The sequence below is a fragment of the Phodopus roborovskii genome, unplaced genomic scaffold (genome assembly GCF_943737965.1).
Source record: "Phodopus roborovskii unplaced genomic scaffold, PHOROB, whole genome shotgun sequence".
In the NCBI taxonomy this organism is placed as follows: Eukaryota; Metazoa; Chordata; class Mammalia; order Rodentia; family Cricetidae; genus Phodopus; species Phodopus roborovskii.
The window spans coordinates 10,310,190-10,333,495 of NW_026126571.1; the positions used below are offsets into that span (position 1 = coordinate 10,310,190).

Consider the following 23,306-nt stretch of genomic DNA (forward strand, 5'->3'; position numbering starts at 1 on the left):
CTTACAGGGACCCCACTCACATCGCCTTTTCTGAATGAATGCCTTATCCTGCAGGCGGCCATCCTCAGGGCAGCGTTTCCCAGGGACCCTTCCTGTATGCCTGCCTCCCATGACATTCTCCTATGACCTGCCGTCTGTCACCAGGTGCTGGCGTTCCTGGGTGTGCACGGAAGGAACAGGCTGGGTCCCATCACGAGCCTGGAGGAGGCTGCAGACTCTGTCTCTTGGCAAGGTCTACCTTGAGCCCAGCTCACCCTTGAGGCCACTGCGGCCCTCTCCCCTGCAAAGGTCGACACGAACTCTTCCCCGGGCTTCTGTTCTGTGCTTCTGGCCATGGGGCCACGGGCAGGAGTCAGAGATGAAGACTGGGGTGGGGAGTGAGGCCTGCCCCTGCATTGCCAGAAAAAAGCGGGAAGAAGCGCCTGAACCCTGAATGTGCCAAGAAAACCCCAATTACCAGATGCAGAAACCACAAATGAAGGGGAGAGATTAAAAGACCGAATCTGGATTCTCTCCCAGCAGCCAGTCCCGGGCACATTTATTACTCAGTCCATGCTGAGACAACAGTGAACACAAACACAAACGGCAGTGCCTAGCAAATCCTCTGCCCTGCTGTCCGAGTCACGCACGGTGCAGGGCCTGTGGGTGACTGCCGTCTTTGACATCAGGCCGGGAGCAGAGGCAGGAAGGCCAGGCTACCTGCTGAATGCCGAGTGGGAGCCGTGGAGCTTTCTGTGAGGTAGGGAGCTGTTGGGTCCCAGAGCGACGCTCCTGGCTGTGGGGCCGGTCTGCGCCAGTGCAGACTCACACAAGGGCAGCAGGGCCTGAGTCTCTCATCTTGGCCCAGGGAAGCAGCTGTGGGTGGGGGCTCTCCCGGGACTCTCCTCCAGTGGCTGCAGCGGAGAAGGGCAGGCATGGGGCAGCTTTCATGTCCTCCCTGGCTCTTCAGGGCCCAGCTAGGCTTCCTTAGCCACCGGCCATGATAGCAGCGGTGGGATTGGGACTGGTTCACAGCATTCTCGGCATGAAGTCCTGGGCGCCGCCCATGTCCATCGGGATCAGGCTGAGGCCTCCTGGGGCACAGGTGAAGCCAGTCATCTTGGAGGGCTTGGGAAGCCGATCCTGAGATGGGAAAGGCAAAGCTGGTCCAGCCTGGGCCAGCTGCTTTCTGGAGCCCAAGGTCTCTGCTGCGCTCTGTCAGTCTGCTAGCTGTGCTCAGGCCCAGGCCAGGCCAGGCTGCTATCTTAGAGGCTGCTTGAGCTCAAACAGGCCTGTCCCGCCTTTGACGACTTTTCCCACCACCAGACAGGCTGAAGGTGACTTAAGTTCATCATGGGACCCTGGGAAAGACAGAAGAGGCTGTGTCAGGGGCTGGGGGCTCAACGCTGGGGCTGCGCCGTGGGTGCCGCTGGGGCCCTGTACTCTCCCATGCACGCACCACTGTACCCAGCTTTGGAAGAGGAGATGCTTCCTCCTTATTCCACCAGAGTGCAGACCTTTACCGCCTGCCCTCTCCACTTCTGATTCCAAGTATCACTGCATGCCAGGGGTAGGGGAAGGACACGCTGAGGGACAAGTCCATTTGCCCAGGGAAGGCCGAGTCGCTGCCACACTCACCCATCATGGTGGCCTGCTTGAGAAACTGGAAGCTGGTTTCAAAGGTCATTTGCTGCAAAGGGGAGGAGCTTGACTGGATCCCAAAGCGATTGAGCGGCTTATAAACGCCCTCAAAGCACATATAGTCAGCGACCAGAGAGAGGTGGCGAGGGTCGACTGCGATGCCTGTCATGCGGGCAGACAAGAGAAGCATCTCCTGACACGGCAGGCTACAAGCACACCCCAGGCCCTCAGCGCCTCTTCCCCCTCCCCAGCTATGGAAGCCCGACCTGTCCCAGGCACGGCTGGACTTCCTCCACCTTGCACATCATGTCCACCCAGCAGCACAGGAAACAAGAATCTCTAACCGTGCTGCTTCTATCTGGGATCCAGAACCTTAAAGGGCCAAGCCATCAACGGTGAACTTCCCATCTGGGACACCACTGAGCAGCCTCAAGAGTCAAAGCCGCCACCCTCCACACTCCCTCAGGGGAGACTCAAGCAACTTTACCCCTTCTGTTCCCACCAATGCGGGGTTCACTCGGCTCTCTTGCCGTGGCCATCGGGTACTCCAACTAGGCCAGGCATGCGGCCATGCTCTGCTTACCATACACAGCAAACACATCCTTAATCTCCTTCTCAATAACCCGCAGTGCAGCCTCGATGCCGTAAGTGCTGGCCATGGCATGGATGTCGTTGGAGTAGAGGCGGTGCAGGTCCAGCACCTGGGCAAGGGAAGGAGAGACTGACATAAGTACTCCATTGTCAGCTCTTCTGTGCGCATGCATGTCCCCTACCGTTCTCGCGTGCCCGCTGTCTAGTGTGTACAGGCGGCAGCAGGATCAGGGGAAAGGATGCTGCTGGCAGAACTCTTGCTGCACACCAGCTAGGGCCCTAGACTGCTCGCTGCTGTGACCAGTGTGAAAGACAACCCAGGACACACTTCAGATTCAGCGGGAAACATTTTTGATGTTGCCCGTTATTATTCTTTTAACAAAGATCTGTTTACTGGGATGGGCGCTTGGGAGGTGAGGAGAGGTCCCTAAGCAGAGACCCTCAATCACCTCTAGGGTGCCTATGGCAGGAGCAGGTTACCTCACTAGAGGCCTGAGGCTCCAATGGGGGCTCTCAGTGGCTCTGTGCCAATACTGGCCACATTCCCCAGGAGACAGAGACAGGCTGCCTGACTGAGCACTTGAAACAAACCCCAAGTGAATGGAAGCCACACCCTGCATCTCGTCCCCTGGAAGGGCCACAGGATCACGGATACTGTGATGTGGGCTAGGGGACAAGGGGCCAGAGCGGGCCCAAGCTCCTTAATAGCCTGGAGGGGAGCTCTTATGTGCGGGGGCTGCAGCATCTCACAGAAGGACTGGTGAGCACATGGGATGGAGGCCCCGGGCCTCCCTCCTTCAGCTCCATGCAGGGAGCTTGGGTTGGGCTGCAGCGACGTTTACCAGATAAAGCGAGCAGCGCCCAGACCAGCAGTGCAGCAGTGTCTCTTAACTCCATCTCAAGAGGAAACAAAACAACACAAAGAGGGTTGTCAGATGACTCTGAGAAAGCCTGGGCTAATGGTGAGCAGGCTCCTATGCTCCCAACCTAACAGCACTGGGAGCTCCTGGGTCATGGGTGAGGGTGCACTCTCGATTTGGGGACCACAGCATAGCACATGTGCCCCAGTAAGGCCCAGTCAGTAGGAACCAGTGCCTGGCTCCCAAAGAGTATGGGTCAGGGCCGACAGCAGCAGGGTCACAGACAGCAGCCAGTCCGCAGAGGTCACACACCTCGGAGTACTTAAACATCTCGGGGAGGTTGATCCCTTCTGTGCTCAGCACAAGCTCCTTCTCATTCTCACTGTTGGTCGTTTCATTCAGGAGGCACCGAGTGATGCCCTTGGTTGTATAGACAATGGCATTGTGGGCCAAGGACACAATCAAGGAGCTCATGTCAAAATGAATCTTCATCAGCGGGAGCTTCAGCGTCACCTACAAGAGAAAAAGAGCTGGGCCAGGGAAGACATGGCCCCTAGCAGGAGCGGGCCAGGAGCCTGCAGGCCCGCTCCGAGGAGCCTTGGAAGCGCACTCAGTAGTCCCCTGGCTGGGGAGAAGGGCCCTGCCGCAGAAGCTGGCAGGGGGACTGAACACTGGGTGGTTTAATGGACCAAATTCAAGACGGAAAGGGTCAGCGGATGTCAGTGAGGGCACTGAGACTCAAGCCCACTCCACTGCCTGTTCTTTCAATGGCCACAACAGTGCCTGTCGCACTGGGCCTGGGGTCCCACCGGCGGGCCTTGTTCTCTAAGTTACCACTTGGGAACCATGGAGTTTGATATCAAAGCATCGAACCGCCCAGAATCCCGATCCTCGGGAGGGAGGGGGTCAGGAAGAACTGAGGGGTTACTGTCTTCTGGCAGGAAGGAAGCTGCCAGACCTGTGATGCATGGTAACCTGTTTGTGTTGAGAGATTCAATGGTGTGGCTCATTTAGAAGGGCTACATCTAGCAGGCCTGCAGTTGAGACTCACACACGCACTATTTTGGAGCACTAGGGGTTGGGAAAGGCAGAGAGTCTTCTGGGGGCGCTGCAGAAACGGCTCACTGGATAAGAACACTGGTTGCTTTCCCAGAGGACCTGGGTTTACTTCCCAGCACCCACGTGGTGGCTGTAACTATCTGTACCTCCCTGTCAGGAGATCTGATGCTCTCCTCTGGCCTCCAAGGGCATTGCACACGTGCTGTGTAGCCATCCTTGACGGCAAACACTCATACGCATAAAATATTAAAAAAAAGAGGAGCGAGGTTCTTCAGGAGATGTTCATGCAGAAGAGCAGCTTGTGGGCTTGGTGGCTCGCTTCTACTTGAGGGTCACGCTGGACATAAGCCCCTGGCCCAGCTGTGTAGACTGACCTGGCACCACAGGCTCTCCTCTGTGTCATACTGGTAGTCCTCAATGAATGAGTGGGCCTCCCGTACAGCCTGAATCCGGCGTTCCACCGCCTCAGCTCCCTGAGTCCTGGAGTGCTGGTGGGCAGCGTTCTGGGATGACTCCTGCTCCAGGTCTGAACCCTCTTCCTCGCCTGGCTCACGGGCCTGGTGGGCATCTTCGCCGTTGATGTTCCCTTCGTCTTGTGCATCCTCCTCCTCCATTTCCTCCTCCCCTTCCTCCTCACTCTCATAGTCAACCTGGCAGGAAGTGAAATGCAGGCAGGCTGTGAGGCTCTGGTCCCCTGGACCCCCTGCTGGCCACACACACTAGTAGCTTCTCTGTTCTGGCCTGCTCACCTTCCTCCATCTACCTCCCTCGGCCACCCCTCAGTCCTGATGTGCCCCCTCAGAGGCGGCTTGCTTGCCACACAGCTTGCCTGGCTCACCGTCTTACTGAGCTTTCTCCCCAGATTCCTCCTGCCGCTCCAATCTCCTCTCTGTCCTTAGAGACATTAGGACACTAGCGACTGGCTTGGGGAAAGTGAGAGCTCATGTTCCCACTGGACAAACAGGAGACACTCTGACTCCTTGTCAGTCTCCTCTGGGTCCTTGAGTCTGACTCCTATTCAGGGTTAGCCAGATTCCAAGAGGAGTTTTGTGTGCTCAATCGAGAGGTATGCTGGACAGACAGACGCTACTTCAGACAGAGGGATGGCCTGCAGGCCGGGGAGACCCTCGGTGTGCGGGCAGCCCTGCCCTGCGCCAGCACCCACCTCTTCCTCTTGCTTCTCCTTGCGTCTGGTGTCAGACGCATCCGCATCTCCCTCCTCAGCTTCAGCATCCACAATGTTCCCCTCCTCCTCTTCATCCCCTTCTTCCTCTCTCTGTGGTTTGAGATCAAGGAGACAAATGGTTAGTTCTAACACCCAGTAGTCAGGGAATCCACCTGTCCCTGCAGTGACCCTTTTTCTTAGTAATCCAGCCCCCTTCCCAATGGTTCCCATCTACCTACCTCTACCCACTCACTCCCTAGCCTAGCCATCCGCCCAGTCTACTCATCTAGCCTCAGGTTTGCGAACATCTTTCCCTTTAGCTTTTTTACATGCACCTGTGAAGTTTTCCATGTTTGAGTGCTTCTTGTTTGCTTTTTTTTGTTTGTTTGTTTGTTTGTTTGTTTTCAAGACAAGGTTCCTGTGTGCAGCCTCGGCCATCCTGGAATTCACTCAGAGATCCCTGCCTTTGCCTCCCGAGTACTTGGATTAAAGGCGTGCACCGCCACCACCCAGCCAAGAGACTTTTAGAAAGCACTGCGCAGCCGTGGGTTTTGTTGGGCATCACCTCACCCTCGGCTGCCCTCTCTGCCCTCCCTCCTTGCTTAGCTCTTATGGCTGACCACAGTCTACCCCTGCACTTTTATGCCCATATACTTCATCACCCTCTCCCGTTTATCCCTCAGTTTTCTTAAAGGGGAAGGGACGCAGCTTAGTGGTCGAGGGCAGCCCAAACCCATTACAGGATTGACAAAAATATTTTTCCAACATTATGTGGGGACGAGGAAGAAGAGCTGTCTTTATCTTCCTGGCCTTGATTCCTAGTCTAAGACTCCTTCTGGCCAAGTCAAGACTGGACAGAAGCTTAAATACAATCCATGTCAATCTGTGCCACAGTACAGGAGGGACCTAGCATCTTCTCCGATCTAGGCCACCCCCTCATTCTAGGTATGCCCAGAGACAGGTGGCACAGAGCCAGGAGTCCCCAGGACACGTGACACCACCCCAGCAGGCCGGCTGCATCAGCACTGGCCTCTGCTCACAGCCCTAGGATGTGCGGGCCCCTGGCCGTAGGGGCCTCCCACACTGCTCCTTATCTGGCCCACTTCTACTCCTCCTGTGTTTTTCTGCTCCTTCTCTTTTTGTCGCTGAGCCTCAACTTCTCTGCTTCCAGCCACCTCTCTAGTCAGCGCCTGGGTGGTCTGGGGGAAGTTAAATGCTGAGAAAAATGAGACCAGAACAAGAACGTTCGGAGGCCCAGGGCACACCATCTTTAGGATGGAAACTTCTTACAGGTGGCCCTCAAGATCAGAGATGGATGTCCGTTGGTCTGATCCAGAGCCGGGCAAACCATACTGCTGGCAGCCTCCCTGGTCCACCATGCCTGGGCGTTAAGTGTAGTTTGCTGGCTGAGAGCAGCAGATGCCGAGGTACGTGGAGAGATGGGCTAGCACCAAGACGAGTCTTGTAGAGGCTGTGAACTGCCATGAACCCTCCCCTAGAGACTATGGGAGCCCTCCACGCCTCTCGAACTTAGGATCAGTCCTATGCACTTCACGAGAGGTCCCCAGCTCATGCTTACCCGACTCTTCCCTGAGTCCTCAGCATCATCAAAGTCTTTCTGTGTAGCTCTTCTGGTATTCACACTTCTGAAGGCTGATGCTTTGCTGTTCTTCTTTTTGATGGCTTCCATTAATAGTTTGAAAAATCTGGATGAGAAGAAAGCCGCCCAGCCCCGTCAGGATTAAGTGTGCCCTGTCCCCTCGATGCAGAGGAATCTGCATGGAAGGTAGCACAATGCACCAAGGCCAGTGTCTCCTCCCCACCTCTACCGTCTCCCACTTTCTCAGTCTGTCAGAGGAACATCAGTCCTGCATTCTAGCCTGTCTCATCTGGATACGTGCTCTGCCACTCCTAGACCAGAGCGATTCCTGCACTTGCTTGTCTGGACAATGCGGGTTTTAAGACACATGGTGCAAGCTTGTTCTAAGCATCAGACATTTCCCCTAAGGCTTGGTAGAGCTTGTATCTGGTAACAGACAGTTATTAGTGTCATTGTAAATGGTAATAGGCAGGTAAAAGTGCCACCGAGCTTGCCATCTACTCGGGTCAATGGCAGGAGGCACCCTTGGGTCGACTGTCCTCTCAATAACATTCCCAATCTTGCTACCATCCTCCAAGGCTAGGCTGAGGTGCGGCTGTAACTCCTCTAAAACGCCTTCCTACGCTGCCTGCCTCTTTGGGTGTCCAGAACTACTGCAATCACGGGTGACAGTGGACAAGCAGAACCAATTATCTGCTTGTGAATGGGACACAGCAACGTAACAGCGCTTTCCTGAGGCGCTGCCAACGTGTTCTTGTGTGACTGTCCCAAAGCAAGGGGAGTGACGAGCCTCAGTGAACGCTCTTTGAAAGGAACCAGAGGGCCAGACGGCAGAGGAACCTCTTATCCTACAGAAACAACTATGAGCATGACCTTTCACTGTTTCCAAAAGTGCCTGCTAACATCCCCACCCCCTGCTGCTCAGTCACTCCGACTGCGGGAGGGGCTCCTGGGTCAAGTTCGTGGCTGGGGCAGGAGCAGAACCTACAGCCCTTGGCTCTCAGTTCAATGCTGTTTACACTTTGCCACTCTGGCCCCTCCTTCAGGTTAGTCCACGCCATTCACAGTGAAGAACGTCTGTAGGGACATTTAAGACATGTGTGCTTGTGTCTCCTCAAGGGACACCTCTGTTTTTGTTCCTTTTCTTTCCATTATGTACTTAAAAAAAAAAACTCCTGGTCTCACAGATGAGGAGAGAGAAGGAAAAGGGGTGTCAGAGGCAGAAAAAAAGGAGAAGCAGCTGCAGGGGGAGGGCTCTCACGCCCCCTCCACTTCCTGTGAGCTCTCAGGGGGAGGGCTCTCACGCCCCCTCCACTTCCTGTGAGCTCTCAGGGGGAGGGCTCTCACGCCCCCTCCACTTCCTGTGAGCTCTCAGGGGGAGGGCTCTCAGGCCCCCTCCACTTCCTGTGAGCTCTCAGGCCTTAAGTGGTTGAGTCACTCATTGCCTGGGCTGACAAAGGAACTCTCAAACCGCAGCCCAGATTTCAGGCTGCTCGTACTTTTATCTGCCCGAGACCTCAGAGGCCTGCTATGGAGTCACTACCATCGCCTCTGCCCAAAGTGACTACACAATGCCTTGTTTATCACAGCTGAAAAAGTGCTTTACTGCAGGGAACACAAGCCGGAATTGTCACTTGCTAGGAAAAAACAAACAAAAAGGCGGTGTACTAGTAGGATAGCTCGGTGGTTAAGAGCACACACTGCCCTTCCCAAGGGCCCCAGTTTGGTTCCTAGAGGCTACGCTGTCTCTGATGCCGGGAGGATTTGCCATCTCTTTGGACACCTGCACACACCATGCCTATACCCCCCCCACACACACACACTTAAAGTAATACAAATAAATCTTTTTTTTTTTTTTTTTTTAAAGTGATTTACTATTTTCACAAGGTAGACAGAACTCTAAACTCAGCTGGCATGGGCCTCACGGTGTCCTACCTGCGTGGCAGTTAAATAAAGTGGAGAAATGAGGCAAGCTGCCACCTCTGCCCCCTCTCATGTTTCTGATTCGCACTTCTCAGAAGAGAGCTTCCATGCCAACATAAACATCCGCTGTACTCGGGAACCCTGCTCTTCTCCGTTAACTGCCAAGCTGGCAGGCTGGAGCCTGTACTGTCAGTGACCACACTCAGGGCTCATGTCACCTGCGCAGGATCAGCCAGGCGGTGATTCCTGTCCAAACACCTTTTGATCCAAGCTCAACTGTTCTGACAACACCCTAAAGGCCATCTGCTCAGGCCAGTTCACAGTGTGCTATTTTTAGGAGCGGCTGGTCTCGCCCACCTCAGTAACTGACTGGGCTAACTCAGCACAGGAGTGGGATGGCTGAAGGGGACTTTGTGCGAGGGTGTGCACGCGTGCCGGTATGCAAACAGAGGCAGGGGACACAACTGTTGGGAGTCACTTCTCTCCTTCCACCCTGATCCCAGCGATCAAATGCCAGGCTTGGCAGCACGTGTCTTCACGCACTGAGCCACCTTGCTTGCCTAGTTCCCCACAAGTTAGCAGCTCTGGGGAGACCTGCGGACCCTGCCTATAGTAAAGGCAGTGGTCAGGCCCTATGGCTGAAATCCCTTTTGCCTAAAAGTATATGTAGTAGTTGCTACTTTTCCTTCTCTCCCTCTCCTTATCCAAAGCAAAAGCATGTAACGAGACAGCAAGAGGAGACAAGCCTTTCAGTTTTAAATCACAAGATATGGGCACCCAGACCCCATTCTTGCCAACCTCCTCAAACAGGCTCCACACTCTGCCAGTGGTCTCCAAACCTGCTTCTCCACCATCAGCTCAGTGAGTGCTCTGGTGAACTTCCCACTCACCGACCTTGTACATTCAGCACTATGGCCTGTGCTTTCAGACACCCAGCAGTTACCTGGACTTGAGGGGAAAAGGAAGTGCATTCTCCCCAGAGGGTAGAAACCAGTATTTCTAAGCTGAGTCTCCATCTACCAGCAGACTAGAAATAAACAAGGAACCACATCACGGCCTGGAACCATGCGGCGTCCAACTCTACACCGTGAGCTGGTCTGCATCACGGAGCATCACTGTGAGGGGCTCCTGCTTCCTGTACAGGTCCTTCCAGATCCTGACACCATAAGCTGGAGAGGACTTAAGCGGGAATGGTAAGTGACTCAGAGGTTCACACTAACAGGCCAGACTCGGGGGAGGGCTACTGTTTTCTAAAGCGGGCTCATGCCAGGAGTGTTTCATGGGCAAAGTCAAGGATGAACACAGCTGAGTCCTGACCTGGTTTCCATGAAGTGCAAGATGTCCTCAGGTCTCAGGCACTTTTCCTGCTGGTAATATGCATGTGGCAGGAAATGAAACCGGAGCTCATAGACCCGGGATCTGTTCTGTTTTTCTCCCATATGGAAGGACTCCTGGACATCAACTTTCTGCAACACCTGGAACCAGATGGACAGACAGTCTGACCCATTCAGCCCACAGGTGAGTGTGTACATGTGGATCACAAGACACCAAAAGTCTAAGCAGCTGGGGCCACAGCCCCAGACTCCAGAGAAACCCTGGAGAGCTGTGCTGGAGAGTGCACAGCCTAGAAAGCTCTTCCAGACTGCGAGCCTCCTGCAGTGTGCTAAGTTAACCTGGAACGCTCTTACTGCGTTCTTCAGGCAGATGCTATGGAATTGACATTGATCTTAAAAGCTTCTTCCTGCTTAGCACCTGGCAGAGATAGCATCTGCCTCCCTGGTGGAAGTCTGGGGCCCAGCGGCCAGCAGGCTGCTCCTACCCACTGGGGTAGGAGGATGCAGGATTAGGCCTTCACTCAGTGTGTAACTGTGTATGAGAGACGTTACCTCGCCCAGGCACACCCTGGTGAGCTGCTTCTTCAGGTTCTTCACTCTCTTCAATGCTTTCTTGGTATTGAACACAGGCACGCTCATCATGGGTGTCTTGATGTTGGCACTGGCCACCATGAGAATCTCCCTCAGTCTGTCAGAGTAAGGACATATCAGGTTTGGTTTGCAGGAGACGTCTTTCATGTTGGCACTTGCTCCCTTCACCACTCTCAGCTTTCAGAAGCTAGAGCTCACCAAGTGGATGAGAGATGGAGCAAAGACTAAAGTGGAGCCAGCCCTCCGCATTCTTACTGAGCCCACCACCCTCAACCTCCAGTCTACGGGCTCAGCCTCCTGCAGTCACGGGAGAGAACCCTCATGTTGGGAAGTTGGGGAAACTATCCAGAGATCCTAAACGTCTAGCCACAGAGAGAACTCAGGCTCCGAATCAACCGAGGATCCTTACTTAGAGGAGACCTCACCTCTCACTCACCAGCTTCCCTTCCCTGCCCCGGGAGCATTGCAGACCTCACAGCTGCACAGGTGTGCGCCCTCATGCCCCATACCTTGGAATACCCAGGGTGACATTCATCTCGCCTCTGCCAGCGAAGTGGAAGGTGTTCAGTGTCATCTGTGTGGAGGGCTCCCCGATGCTCTGGGCGGCCAGCAGGCCAACAGCTTCTCCTGGGTCACATAGCGAGCGCTGCCACTTGAGCTGCAGTAAGGTCCTCAGCCTGGAGACAGAAGGGGGCAGCAGGGATGGAGAGCGAGTATCAGCCAGCCCGCCCACCACACCGCCAGAAAGCAGACACAAAGCACTAGCTGCTTCCTTGTTTGAATTGTTCAGGTTTGCCACAAGAGCATCACCTGTCCTTGCCAGGCCAGTAAACAGGCCTCTGACAGTGGTTATTTTGGGGACCATTCATAACTCCTCCCCCAATAGCAAGAGAGGTTTGGAGAAGGCTTACACTTCTTGTTAAACAAACTGGAAATAGGTTCCGGTTTACAAAGCAGTCAGAGTTAGAGGTGTGCCCCGGCATGTGGAGATGACATCACATGTATCTGCACTGTATAATTCTGCAATACACTAACCGTCCTTCCCAGGTGGCTGGCCCGTTAGCAACAACCACTGTCTTACATGGAAGGGGCTCAACAAACCGGGATGTGTATGAACAACTACGTGTGGAGGGCAGCACACATGTGGAGGAAGCCACAGAGCAACATGTCCATGCATGTTCCTCTGGGTGCTTTTGAAGGCAAACATGACCTTCTGGGTTGCAGGTGGAAGTTGCCTTCCTCTTTTGGAAGTGGGTCAGGAGGCCCATACACCATGACACTGATCAATGTCCTCACCTGTCGAGAGAGAGCTCTGACTTCTTGTAACTCCTCTCTGCTTGAGCTGCCCACTCCTCACTGTAGTCATCAATCTTTTTTTCAAATGTTTCGGACACAGATGCAAAGAAGATGTCTGGGCGCCACACAGACAGGCTAGGGTCGGGACAAGGAGCGGCCCTCTTCTGGTATTTCCTTCGGCTCTGCTCATCTAACTCATACCACATCTGTAACATCTGAACAGACGGCAAGATGTATTTTAGCTAGACGGGAGGGCATCACCAACTCCAGGGCATAGCCAGTGGCAGAAGACGATTCAAAGGGTTGGCTTTGGATGAAAGAAAAATGCAAGGCAGAAAATCTGCCTGTGGTGAGGTAAGAACCACATCAACACTTAAGACAGGGGAGCAGACTCCGTCCCATGGCATGCCGCTGACCAGAATGTTTTTGCCAATTCATCCTGGCTTGTCTGAAGCAGGGTAGGGTCGTGACATCATTATTTACTGTCCAACTGGGATTCCTCTGGAGTCAAATGGGCAGTGTTTATGATCATGGTATGGCAAGAGGCGAGGAACTGTCCCAGACAACCAGGACACTAGGAGCGAGGTGACTAAGGACGCCAGTTAGCACCTCTCCCCCCAACCTAGGCTGGCCCTCTCTCTAACAGATCTCTACCCAGAGCTCTGCTCACAGCTGGCCTCCCTCTGGTCTCCCTGACCCTTCATGCCTGGTGCGGTCAAGAGCCCCAATCACCAGCCCAAGTAATCCCCTCAAGCCCTGCTACTCACACCCTCCAATGAGTCTCTTACTTATATATACTCTGACATGGCCGCCACTGGCGTCTTAACTAGTACCATTCTTTATTATGGAGTACTCTCTTGTCCGTCCTCCAGCTGAGGCTTGAACATGCCAGGCACCAAGGACACAGCCTCCCATGTTACCTGCTGGGTTTCTGGGCTGCGGCCATTCTCGTTCTTGCCCTTGAGGTTCAAAGCTTTCACAGCTGCCTGGATCTTCTGGGAAAAACTCAGGAAGGCGCCTCTTCTCAGCAGGGCACCGGAATGCTTGCTATGCCATTTTTTAATGGCTTTGAAGTGGCGGAGCACTTTCTGGGGATCTGCTCTGGATAAAACTTCATGAAGATGCTTGGATTTCATTATCACCTAAACACAAACAAACCAACCACGCAGGTAGGATGGCAACATGAAAGGTGGGCCACACTGCATGACTTCAAGGGACCCAAGGTATGTGTAAGACTCCTCAGGACACTCCTTGGAGGGATCGAGTGCCCACTGGTGAGTAAAGTCCTCACTGTGACGAGAGAACGGCTCATTCAGGGCAGCCTTGGGAAGAAAAAAGGTGGCCCAGGTACTTAGACAGGTGCAACGAGGGCCCAGCCAAGAGTGAGATCTTAACTGCCATCAGAACTAAGTCCTGGCCCAGCGTCCGGTGGTGGTAGCTCACGCCTTTAATCCCAGTACTCGGGAGGCACAGGCAGGCAGAACTCTGTGAGTTCAAGACCAGCCTGGACTACAGATTTCCAGGACAGCCAGGGCTACACAGAGAAACCGTCTTGAAAACAAACAAACAAAACAACAACAAAAACCACTAAGTCCTGGACAGCTCATGAAGATTTCAGCTCCTGTATCTGAAAAGCAGGGTAACTGTTCAGTCCACAGAGATGGCCATTACTTGGCATTAAGGAATATACAAGTTACAGATGTGTGTAAAGTAGCCTGCGTTCAAACCCTTGCCCTGCCTCTCACCAGCTGGCTACCCTAGCTTCAGCATTTAGTGGCCTCAGCACTGCAGAGTGCTGCTACAGCCCTTAGATTTCACCAAGAACCAAGAGTGCTTGCTCTGTGTTTCACTTGAAGGCCCAGCGGCCCCTGACCACAAACACAGCTACTACTCCATAGACACGCATGTGGTCAGGGTCCAAGCAGGAGCTTGGAAGATATCAATCACGTCAGGACACTGGTGGGGGCTTTACAAATGTCCAGTTTTTCTCATCGATCGCATGGATTGATTCTTGCCATCACCACAGGCACAAGAGTCTGACCTTACCTCATAGTTGCTGGCCAGGAAGGGGAACTGTTTGGGCTGCAGGAACTGTGTCTTGGGGATGTCCAGGCCATCCTCCCCATACAGGAACTGGACCACGCTGCCATCGCTATCACGGACTGTCAGATCATACTGGATGACCAGCCCCTCCAGGTGCTTGATGATGCACCTGTGAGCAAACACCATGCTCAGTGCCCACAGAGCAAACACCTGCCAGGGGGCTCTGAGGGGTTTCTAACCAACAGGCCACTCAGGAGTGCCTCTACCTCAATGACTCTCTGTCATTGGGCCAAAGAGGAAGAGACCAGAACAGGGTATGTAGGCTTGGCAAGTCTGAGTTCAGGAATAGGAGAAATGTCAAAGCAGTAACCAGTGAGCAAAGCTTTGAGGGGAAGACACAGAGGACCAGTGCTGCCTGTCACCCAGCCCCCCAGTGCTCAGCAGAGCAGCTGGACAAGTACAGGGTCTCTGTGCCCTCCACTCCCATCATTATTCTCAGAAGCATATGCTCTTTGAGCTCAGAAAGTACCATGTCAAAAAGCCCCAGAGGCCGAACCTCCCACTCTGCACTGTGGAGAGGGAGGGCAGGGACAGACATGGGACAGGAGAATGCAGGGATCTGTTGCCTGTATGTCTGCTCCTTCTAGTTGGGCTTTGTCTAGATTTAAAATCCAATCCCTCCATCTCCATAACAAGACTAGGTACATGACCTAGCCTTTTCTACCAGAGAGGAAAGAAAAGGTCTTGGCTGGTGACCTCCCAGGGGGACACCTGCTACTAGAGCACTCTACTTACCCCAGGTTGCTGAGCCTCTCAAACAAAGGACAAGCTCACTACTGCCAACCAGACTGCCCAGCCTTTTGACCCTGCTCACCATGTTGTCATCACAAAGTTCAACCCTGAGAACTGAGTAACCGAACTTTACACATGCATAAAGAATCCCATGATGTCTAGGTTACAGTTTTGTGTTGGGCCCTGTTCACAGATATTTTTAAGCACATGCAGCGCACACAGGTTGGGCACACGCAGAAGGCCTGCAGAATACAGGGCCTACTGTGTAACCAACCCTCTGAGGGCATGCTCAATCAGTGAGGTACAAACACACTGCTGTTTTCAGTCGCAGGCCACACATGGAGTCATTTAAAAGAGACTAAACCATCCAAAGAGCCCTCAGTGACACATGACGGGTGCAAGGTCCTGGGAACCCACCCACCAGAGGCTACAGGTGCTTTTACCTTTGGAGATAGCCAGATCGGCTGGTTTTGACAGCAGTATCCACTAGGCCTTCTCGTCCCGCCATGCAGTGAAAGAAGAACTCCTACGGGAACGTGGGGAGCCAAATCTCAGAGGGGGCAGTGAGCAGTGTATTCCCTAGAGGGACACTCAGGTGCCATCATGCACCTTTCCTAGCCATGCAGACTGCTCCCTTCCTAGACCCTAGAACCCCTCCTAGATCCTAGAACCCTAGCTTCCACAAGCCCGGTGGCTCTGAATGTTTATTTCTGTGGTCCCTTGGGATCTCTCTCTTCCCTGCTTGAAGTAGAGGGACAGGTGGATCAAAAGCCACTATGCCATCCTCAAGACACCTCATGCCACATTTCCAGGGAGAAGCAACGCCATCCTGTACGTCCCGTGCTTGGATTCAGCAGTTAAGGTGTTTCCCACACTTCTCTTTGCCTGGTTGTGTGGTAAGGGCTTCCTTCACGTGCAGTGCAAGCTGATCTTGAGTCTGTGACCCTCCTGCCTCAGGCTCCAAATTGAGATTACAGTTGTGAGCTAAAATCGGGATTATAGCTGTGAGCTATATGCCCAGCTCAATGATTTCTTGATATACTAAAGGATATTGTCTATATAGCTTTTCCAAAGTTTTGACTTCCATCACAGGAAGAATGTATTTACAACATCCATATGCAAACACACACTCACGCACGCATGCGCACACAGTATAACTTTATGGCACACCCCACTCCTTATTACGCAGAACTATTTTCTTTACCACCCTACTCTGTTTTATTACATAAAGGAATTCTGAACACCATCTACTACAATGATTTCTTCTCTTTCTGAGACAGGGTCTCTCTATTATGTAACTCTGGGTGTCTTGGAATCACTATGTAGACCAGGCTGACCTCTAAACTCTCAGAATATTCTAGTCTACATCAACCCACCACCGTCTCTTGCCTACAGGCGGTGGGTGACCCAGGGGATGCCATTTGATCAATGGAGTAGTCAGCAGCCTTGGAAGACAGATCTGGCACCCTTTCAGACATGCACCACACCTGGGAACCAAGGTACTAACATGCAAAAGGCCATTCCCCTTAAGGAATGTATTTGCTGAAGCAAAATTAGGTGCCTTCTACAGATGTCCCACTTCTATAAAGTGAGGAGAGGGAACAGAAAATGGGGACTGCATAACATTTTAATTTAGTTTAATCTCCATCATGCTCCTTTTAGTGACACGAGACCTTGGTGGCTGACACTCCTTTTTCTAGCTACATCACAGCCAAGGGTGAGGACAACATCGATCTTATCTTTTTATTTTTTTTATTTTTTTTATTTTTTTTTCCGAGGCAAGGACTTACCTTGGGCAAATACTGGGATTACAGCATGAGCCACCACACCTGGCTCAATCTTTTTACTTAGCCACTATACACATGAGACATGCCTGCTACGTGTTAGCACTTTGTTAGCTGCAGTAGCACGACAGTGATCACCATGCACTGCTTGTGTGCTCTTGGAGCCTGTGGTCTAGCCTTTACCATTTTTCATTTGACTATTCTTGTGCTGTTAATGATAAGATCATAGGTCAGCACTACTAGGTCTAAAACTGGGGGAAAATACTAAAAATACACATACAGGAGGCTTGATACCAGTAAGGAACCTTCCAGTGACGAAGCCACCAGCCCTGGGGGTGAACTCGTAAGGCTCAAAGCAGGGCAGTGACTTGCCAGATGCCATCAGTGGGGGCCTCCGACCTTCCAACTCAATCTGGCCCAGCAGGCAAGAGATCTGGAGAAAGGAGACACAAAGGACACCGGAGGACTCTGTGAGTGCAAAGCGGCACTCGTATGAACAAAGCGTCCAGCTTTCCTTTAAGAAAAGCATTTGGACAAACATCTAGAAGGCCAAGTAGATGTTCAAACGAGTCATGGAAGCACATTCAAGAAAAAGTTGGCTCTGGCTTGTTTTTCCCTTTTGAGGACACCTGCGAACAAGTGATGCTTAGAAAAGAAGCCATGACTTAGAATTATCATGCTACACCTGACAGGGACTTGAAGGTTTGTCCTGGTTGCTTTTTGACAACTTTACATAAGCTACAATTACCTGGGTAGAGGAACCGCAATTGAGAATGCCTCTATCAGGATGCCTGGAAGCAACCCTATGATGAATTTTCTTTGTTAACGATTAACGAGGGCGGGCCCAGCTCACTGGGGTCGGTGTCACCCCTGAGCAGGCTGTCCTGCGTTGAATGAGACAGCAGGCTGAGTTAGCCACTGAGTATGACCTGAGAGCTGTAAGATGACATAAACTCCTCCCCAAGCTGCTTTTGGTCACCGTGTTTCTATCACAGCACCAGAACCCTAAGAAAACTTCCGATGGGGAAATGGAAGTCCACAGGAAAAACTAACCCTAGAGCCAGAGGAGTCACCATATGCTTAGGAAACTGCATGCGAATCCTCCTGTGGGGATGCATCCATACTTCCCTTTAGGGAGCGGACTTTGGAAAGGTGTCCACTCCATGTCTTGGTGCCCACATGTCCCTTAAGAGTCTCTCAAGGTTGTCAGGATTGAAAACCAAAATAACCTACACCAAAACAGGCACTAAGGTTTGTGAGAATGTCTCCATACACCAAGGAACTCCGAGAGGATAATGAGACTCGAGGACCCGTAGAAGAATACAACGTCCTAAGTTCTGTGTGTATGAACTTGTGAAGGCCAGAGTTTGACGGTGGCTGTTTCCTCAATCTGCTGTCGCCTTTATGTTTTAAAACAGGGTCTTTCATTGGCCAATGACCTTGAGGGGCTTATCTTTGTACCACCCTCCCATGAGAAGGTGTGGGCTCTGGAGATCTGAACTCAGGTCCTTGGGCTTGTGAAGCACAAACTATCTACTGAGCCATCTCCTCACTTCAACATCAAGATCTATACTGAAGGTTTACAGACACACAGTGTGCAGATATAACACATGCATATATATAGCACAATACACGGTATAATACATCTGCAGGTGGCACACAACCCACTTGCATATTTCTATCAACTCTGTCTACAGCACTGACACTGGTTAGCACCTGCATTGATGTCTACACATGCTTTCGTGTTTTTCAGTCTTCTCAGTTATATTTTATATGAATTGAAGATTTTTAAAATCAGAAATGAACCAGTAAGCTGACCCCCGACAGCAGCCCACCCCGCTGGCGCACTGGGTAAGGCACTTTTGCTCATACTTGCATCGTGTTCACGGTTGACCCTTTGGCTCCAGACTGCACCATCATCTGCAGGTTGTTCTCGGGGAACTGTCTGTGCAAGCCGAAAGGCATGCATGCCTGTGGGTTAAATCGGCACACTGGTCAGAGATGTCATCCTCTTTGAAATTCCACATTCAGGAGGTAAAGAGATCCTGGGTTCTGAATCTGTTTCAGCCTTTGCCGGGGGATCCAGACACCCTAGTCAACACAGGAGGGGCAGAGGGCAGGAAGTGGGAGCTGTGGGACAGGAAGCTATTCTAAGCTGTGCTCCTGGTGTCCTGGTGGACAAGGCTCCTGCTTTCCCTGACTAGAAGGCTTCTCTGAATAAAAACGTCTATCGAGGAGAGCTATCTTGCAGGCCAGCAGATGAATGCTGAAAGGCAGGAAGGAGGCCCACAGACAAACCCCGATGTTGCGTGATAGCCTTGTCCTTTCTTAACTCAGGCTGGGCCCAGGGTCTACCAGGCACAGTGGAAGCCAGGCTAGCTGGCTCCTCCTCCAAACCACAGGGTAGGGAGTTCAGGCTCTGGAGCAGGAGCACAGGGTGAAGCAAGCTGTCGTGACCTCAACCTACGCAGATTCCCCCTCCTCCTGAACTGCCACAGGCTGGGCTTGGCAATGTACATGTGCCTAACCCTCTCTGCAAGCACCGAGAAGCAGTGTTCCTCATACACCTGCCTCTAGGTGTCCTAGGACCCTGCTTCTAAGAGCCCTGTCACACCACTTACATAAGGTCTCACAGCAAGTACAAAGTACTACATGAACTTGAAGCCAGGCATTCACCCCGGCTCTGTTGCATAAGCAGCTATGGCTTCTGCCCCTTCATTCTGTTCATCCGCCTTCAGTGGAATGGTTCTACAGCCCAACTTCCTTCTTCAGTCCCTCTTAATGCAACAACTCCAAAGTAAACACACTTAGAAATGTTGCACAAACTGTTCCCTTTTTTAGCATGAACTCGAGGCCTTCCCAGACTCTAATGGAGAGAACGAGGCCCTGAGCTCTTCACAAAGACAGAGTCTACCTACCCAACTTCACACCTCACCTACTCAGTTGTTAAATAGTCAGACTGCTCTAAAGGGCCCAGGGTGAGAATCAAAATGTAGCTAAAAGCAAATCAACAAAAACCAGCATTCAAAAAGATGGGGATCTGTGCACTGGACGGCTAGGCTAACCTTGTTGATCTCGTTGCTGTAATGGTTCACTTCCTCCTTGAACTTCATATCAATCATGTTAAAATCCCTCTGATCTTTGCCCAGATGGGCATCCTGCCATTTCCCCTGGATCTCATCACATGACGCAGCTTCTGGCAGGTTCAGTGCAGCCCTGACAGCCTAGGATGAAGAAAGGAACAGGAGGAGGTTTTAGTCTGTAAGGTAACTGGCCCCTGGACAGCAGGTCACAGCCTCCCAACCCTCCTCTTTACCCGGGGTCCACACTGGGTGGATTCTTCAATGATGTGCTGTCTCTTTACATCTGCATCTGGCTTAACCAAAATGTCCTCTACACCTGCAAAGTCAAACAGATAAGTTCAACAGGGCCTAGGCTAATGTCTCCCTGGCTTGTAAAGTTGATGATGCTCAGATTCAAAGCTGAGAGTCACAGATACAGGGAGCTCTGGACGAGAGATATAAAATATCAGTGCATGCTTAAGAAAGCCTACACACTTCATAAGTGATAAAATCAAGGCTCAAAATTGAGGGACATGGGGGTAGAACGGAAGCCTAGGCTACATCCAATAAATCTGTGCGGGATGAAAAGGCTGGAGATTTTGGTTAAAAAGCTGTTCAGGGGCAGAAGAGAGGCTGACAGTTGAGTGTCCCAGGAGCCCTATGTACAGCTGTGAATATGTACGTATGCAAGTTCACACTCATGTCAACTGCGGGCAGCACTCAGACGGTTCTCAGCCCTGCCTCACAGACAGTGGACTCTTTCCATCCCAACAGTATTTTGCAGCCGAGGCTTGAGTGGGAAGGCAACAACTGACTATCCAAAAACTAGAAGGAATAGCTGGATTCCTAGTACAATAGCCTGGAAACCCGGAGGTTTCTGAAGACCACATCTGAGCAGAAAAGATTCCTCTCCATGGAAGCCAAAACCACAGGACCCACCGTGAGGACACAACCAGGTCATCCTTGTAATGATGACCTCTATCTAAACAGGGTCGGAATACGGCCAGCCAGCCCTCCCTCAAAGCTCTACTCCCTCCTGGCTTGGCCTTGCTTCCTCGGTCAGCTTTGCGACACATGGGTCATCCGTGCACGTGAGCCATTCTTGTCTGTGCCATTTGTTCACAAAGCTGCAAGCACCACAGCTGGTTAGGTCTGGTCTTGTGAGCTGGGCGTAGGAGCTTCTCCTATTGTAAAGGGTGGGGTGAACAGGGAAGCAGGATGGGCAAGACTGCTCTGTGCTCTGTGGGGAAAGGAACGGTATATGTGGGAGAGCCTAAACATCCACCAAGAAAATGGCCTAGATGCTGCCCTGCAGGGTCAGAGCCAAGTACTTACCCAAGGTGAACCCTCTGTAGAGCTGCAGGTAGGCAGTGAAGAGGCGGGCCAGGCAGGTGAGAACCCTTCCGCTGGTCTCACCTCCATAGACCTCATAGCAGCAGTGGACCAAGCCATAGGCAGAGCTCCCGTAGTGTGCCTTGTCCAGCACCCCGCAAAGAAGCTCCCCTCCCCTGATGATCACCTGTGTAGGGAGAGGTCACCAATGCCAGGCTGCAGGGGACATCTCTTGGAGGAGACACCCGCACAAGTCAAGTATTATCAGCCTTATTTTGTATGTCCCTCTACTGTGGCCTGCCTCAAACCCTTCAGGGAAAAAAGGAGGGACTATATGACACTAACACATACTTTAAAAGGGGAGATGAACACACGCTGGCTAAGTTTTTGACTGCACACAATAAATTGTTAATCTGTACAGGGAAAAGGAGGAGCTGCTCTGGGTCTACACAGGACAACTGTTAGTCCTGGCACAGGACAGGAGATGGAGTTCACTGGTAGAGTTCATGCTAAGCATGCAGGGGACCCTGGGTTCAATACCCAACCCTGAAAGAAAGAGGGAAGAGGGAGGAATAGAGGAAAGCAGGCCCTGTTAAAAATATACAGCCAGCTGCAGACTTCAGATGCTTCTTCACCAAGAACATATAGGGCCTTGGAAATGATTGGTGTGGTGTGCTCTCATAGCTTCAAAGCACTTGGGGGTGACCACCCTGGCCTTCCCTAAGCCTGGTTCTGAATGCTTGGAGCAGGCATTTGGGGACCTCATAGCAATTTGGTTAACAAAAACCACTCGGCGGTTTTGAAAGAAAACATGGCCTCTACTTTTGTAAGCAATGCAGAATCACCCAGCTTTTGGGAAGCCTTCCCAGATCCTTCCCAGGGTTTCATACTGAGGGGCAGAGCAACCCTGAACACTCTTAAACAAAGGTGGATTCCACCTTGGACAAAACTTGTCTTCTGAGGCACGGCACCAGTTTCTGGATTTGTTTTAAGTCAATCTACCAACGAATTCAACTTTATAAAGGGGAGTCATACCTGGGACTCACACATGGAGTTAGGGTCAAAGTTAGGAACAGGCCGTGGCGTTTCCTTCACCCAGGCTTTACTGCCGATTTTTGCCTTTCCAGATAAGTTCAGGGGGGTGTAGTCCTCTGGGATTATGTTTATGAGCAGGGTTGACACAACCTGGAGAAAAAGGGGACGAAATGATGGAAGGAGAAGAGGTAACTACCCTTTGGGGACCATCTGCCCCATAATGCCATTCTCATGCTCTCAAGGCACAGTTAGGCAATCAGGTCCTCTGGAATCAAATCCACCAAAAACACACTGAAACTTCATTAGGACTAAATACTTCAGCCTAAAGGGAGCAGTCTCTGAGAACTGCATTACATTTCTGAACAGGCCGAAGGAAGGACAGTTGTTTTGGGATCAGCGATGTGGTAAAATAACGGAAGGGAAGGGTAGGCAAAGTTGAGAACGCTCCGAACGCTCCTCACCTGCCAAAATGGAAGCTGAAACACACTTCTCACTCACCCTCCAAAAAATGACGATTACCACGGTGTTTACTAACTGCCTCCCTGCACAAGAACTTGGACTCTCAAGGCAGGGCCCCAGTGGAGAAGAACTGACTAAAGAGCTTCCCACCGGAGGCCGGAAACATGTACCTGAGACACAGGCCGCAGAGCGAGGCACCAGGGGTTCGGGTGCCCTGGCAGGGGTCATATACTGGCAGGCACGTTCTGATCGGGTACTGCCTGTTCACGGCCTTCTCACCAGATACAGTCACTCATTTGACAATTATTATCAACCGTATAAGCCAGGCTCTGAGGAGAGAGAGGGGATGCTCCTTGGAGCCCCGACTCCCTAGGGGTCCGCGCTCTCGAGGAAAACGGAACAAGGAAAGGCCGCTCACAGCAGAGAACAAGAGGGCACCGTGGTTCTAAATAAGGTGGTCAGGGGAGGCCTCAGCCAGCGGTGGTGAGAGCCCGAGCAGTCTGGGCCTGGTTCATGTGTTTCAGGGCAAGGAGCAGGGAGGGGGAGTGGGAAGGCCGCAGGTAAACTGATGTAACTGGGATTAACTTTAGTACTGAAGGCCAGGGTGTCTCTCCTGAGTCACTAGAAAGATCATCACTTGGCAGAGTTGCTGACAGAAGCCCGGGAGAGGCACTTTCTCAAGCGGGGTTCTACAGAGGGAGACAGGTGTCTCTGGGGACAACGGACTAGCTTAGGAGGGGTGCCAAGCACATTCCCACAG

The 23,306-nt window shown here is 52.1% G+C and overlaps 1 protein-coding gene across 1 annotated transcript in view; it reads right to left on the reverse strand.

Moving 5' to 3' along the window:
- Nucleotides 1-502: 502 nt before the first annotated feature.
- Polr1a (RNA polymerase I subunit A) overlaps nt 503-23,306 on the reverse strand; it is a 53,229-nt gene continuing 30,425 nt past the window's right edge. The window contains exons 15-34 of the mRNA XM_051203273.1: nt 22,088-22,237; nt 21,056-21,239; nt 19,975-20,057; nt 19,724-19,882; nt 18,531-18,629; nt 16,939-17,091; nt 15,318-15,400; nt 14,086-14,251; nt 12,960-13,181; nt 12,040-12,254; nt 11,253-11,420; nt 10,705-10,840; nt 10,136-10,293; nt 6,875-7,001; nt 5,296-5,406; nt 4,505-4,780; nt 3,384-3,584; nt 2,204-2,321; nt 1,618-1,782; nt 503-1,340 (exon numbers count right to left, since the gene is read on the reverse strand). Of these exons, the coding sequence (XP_051059230.1) occupies nt 1,240-1,340; nt 1,618-1,782; nt 2,204-2,321; nt 3,384-3,584; nt 4,505-4,780; nt 5,296-5,406; nt 6,875-7,001; nt 10,136-10,293; nt 10,705-10,840; nt 11,253-11,420; nt 12,040-12,254; nt 12,960-13,181; nt 14,086-14,251; nt 15,318-15,400; nt 16,939-17,091; nt 18,531-18,629; nt 19,724-19,882; nt 19,975-20,057; nt 21,056-21,239; nt 22,088-22,237 (3,075 nt within the window). The 3' untranslated portion in view covers nt 503-1,239. The remainder of the gene's footprint in view (nt 1,341-1,617; nt 1,783-2,203; nt 2,322-3,383; nt 3,585-4,504; nt 4,781-5,295; nt 5,407-6,874; nt 7,002-10,135; nt 10,294-10,704; nt 10,841-11,252; nt 11,421-12,039; nt 12,255-12,959; nt 13,182-14,085; nt 14,252-15,317; nt 15,401-16,938; nt 17,092-18,530; nt 18,630-19,723; nt 19,883-19,974; nt 20,058-21,055; nt 21,240-22,087; nt 22,238-23,306) is intronic.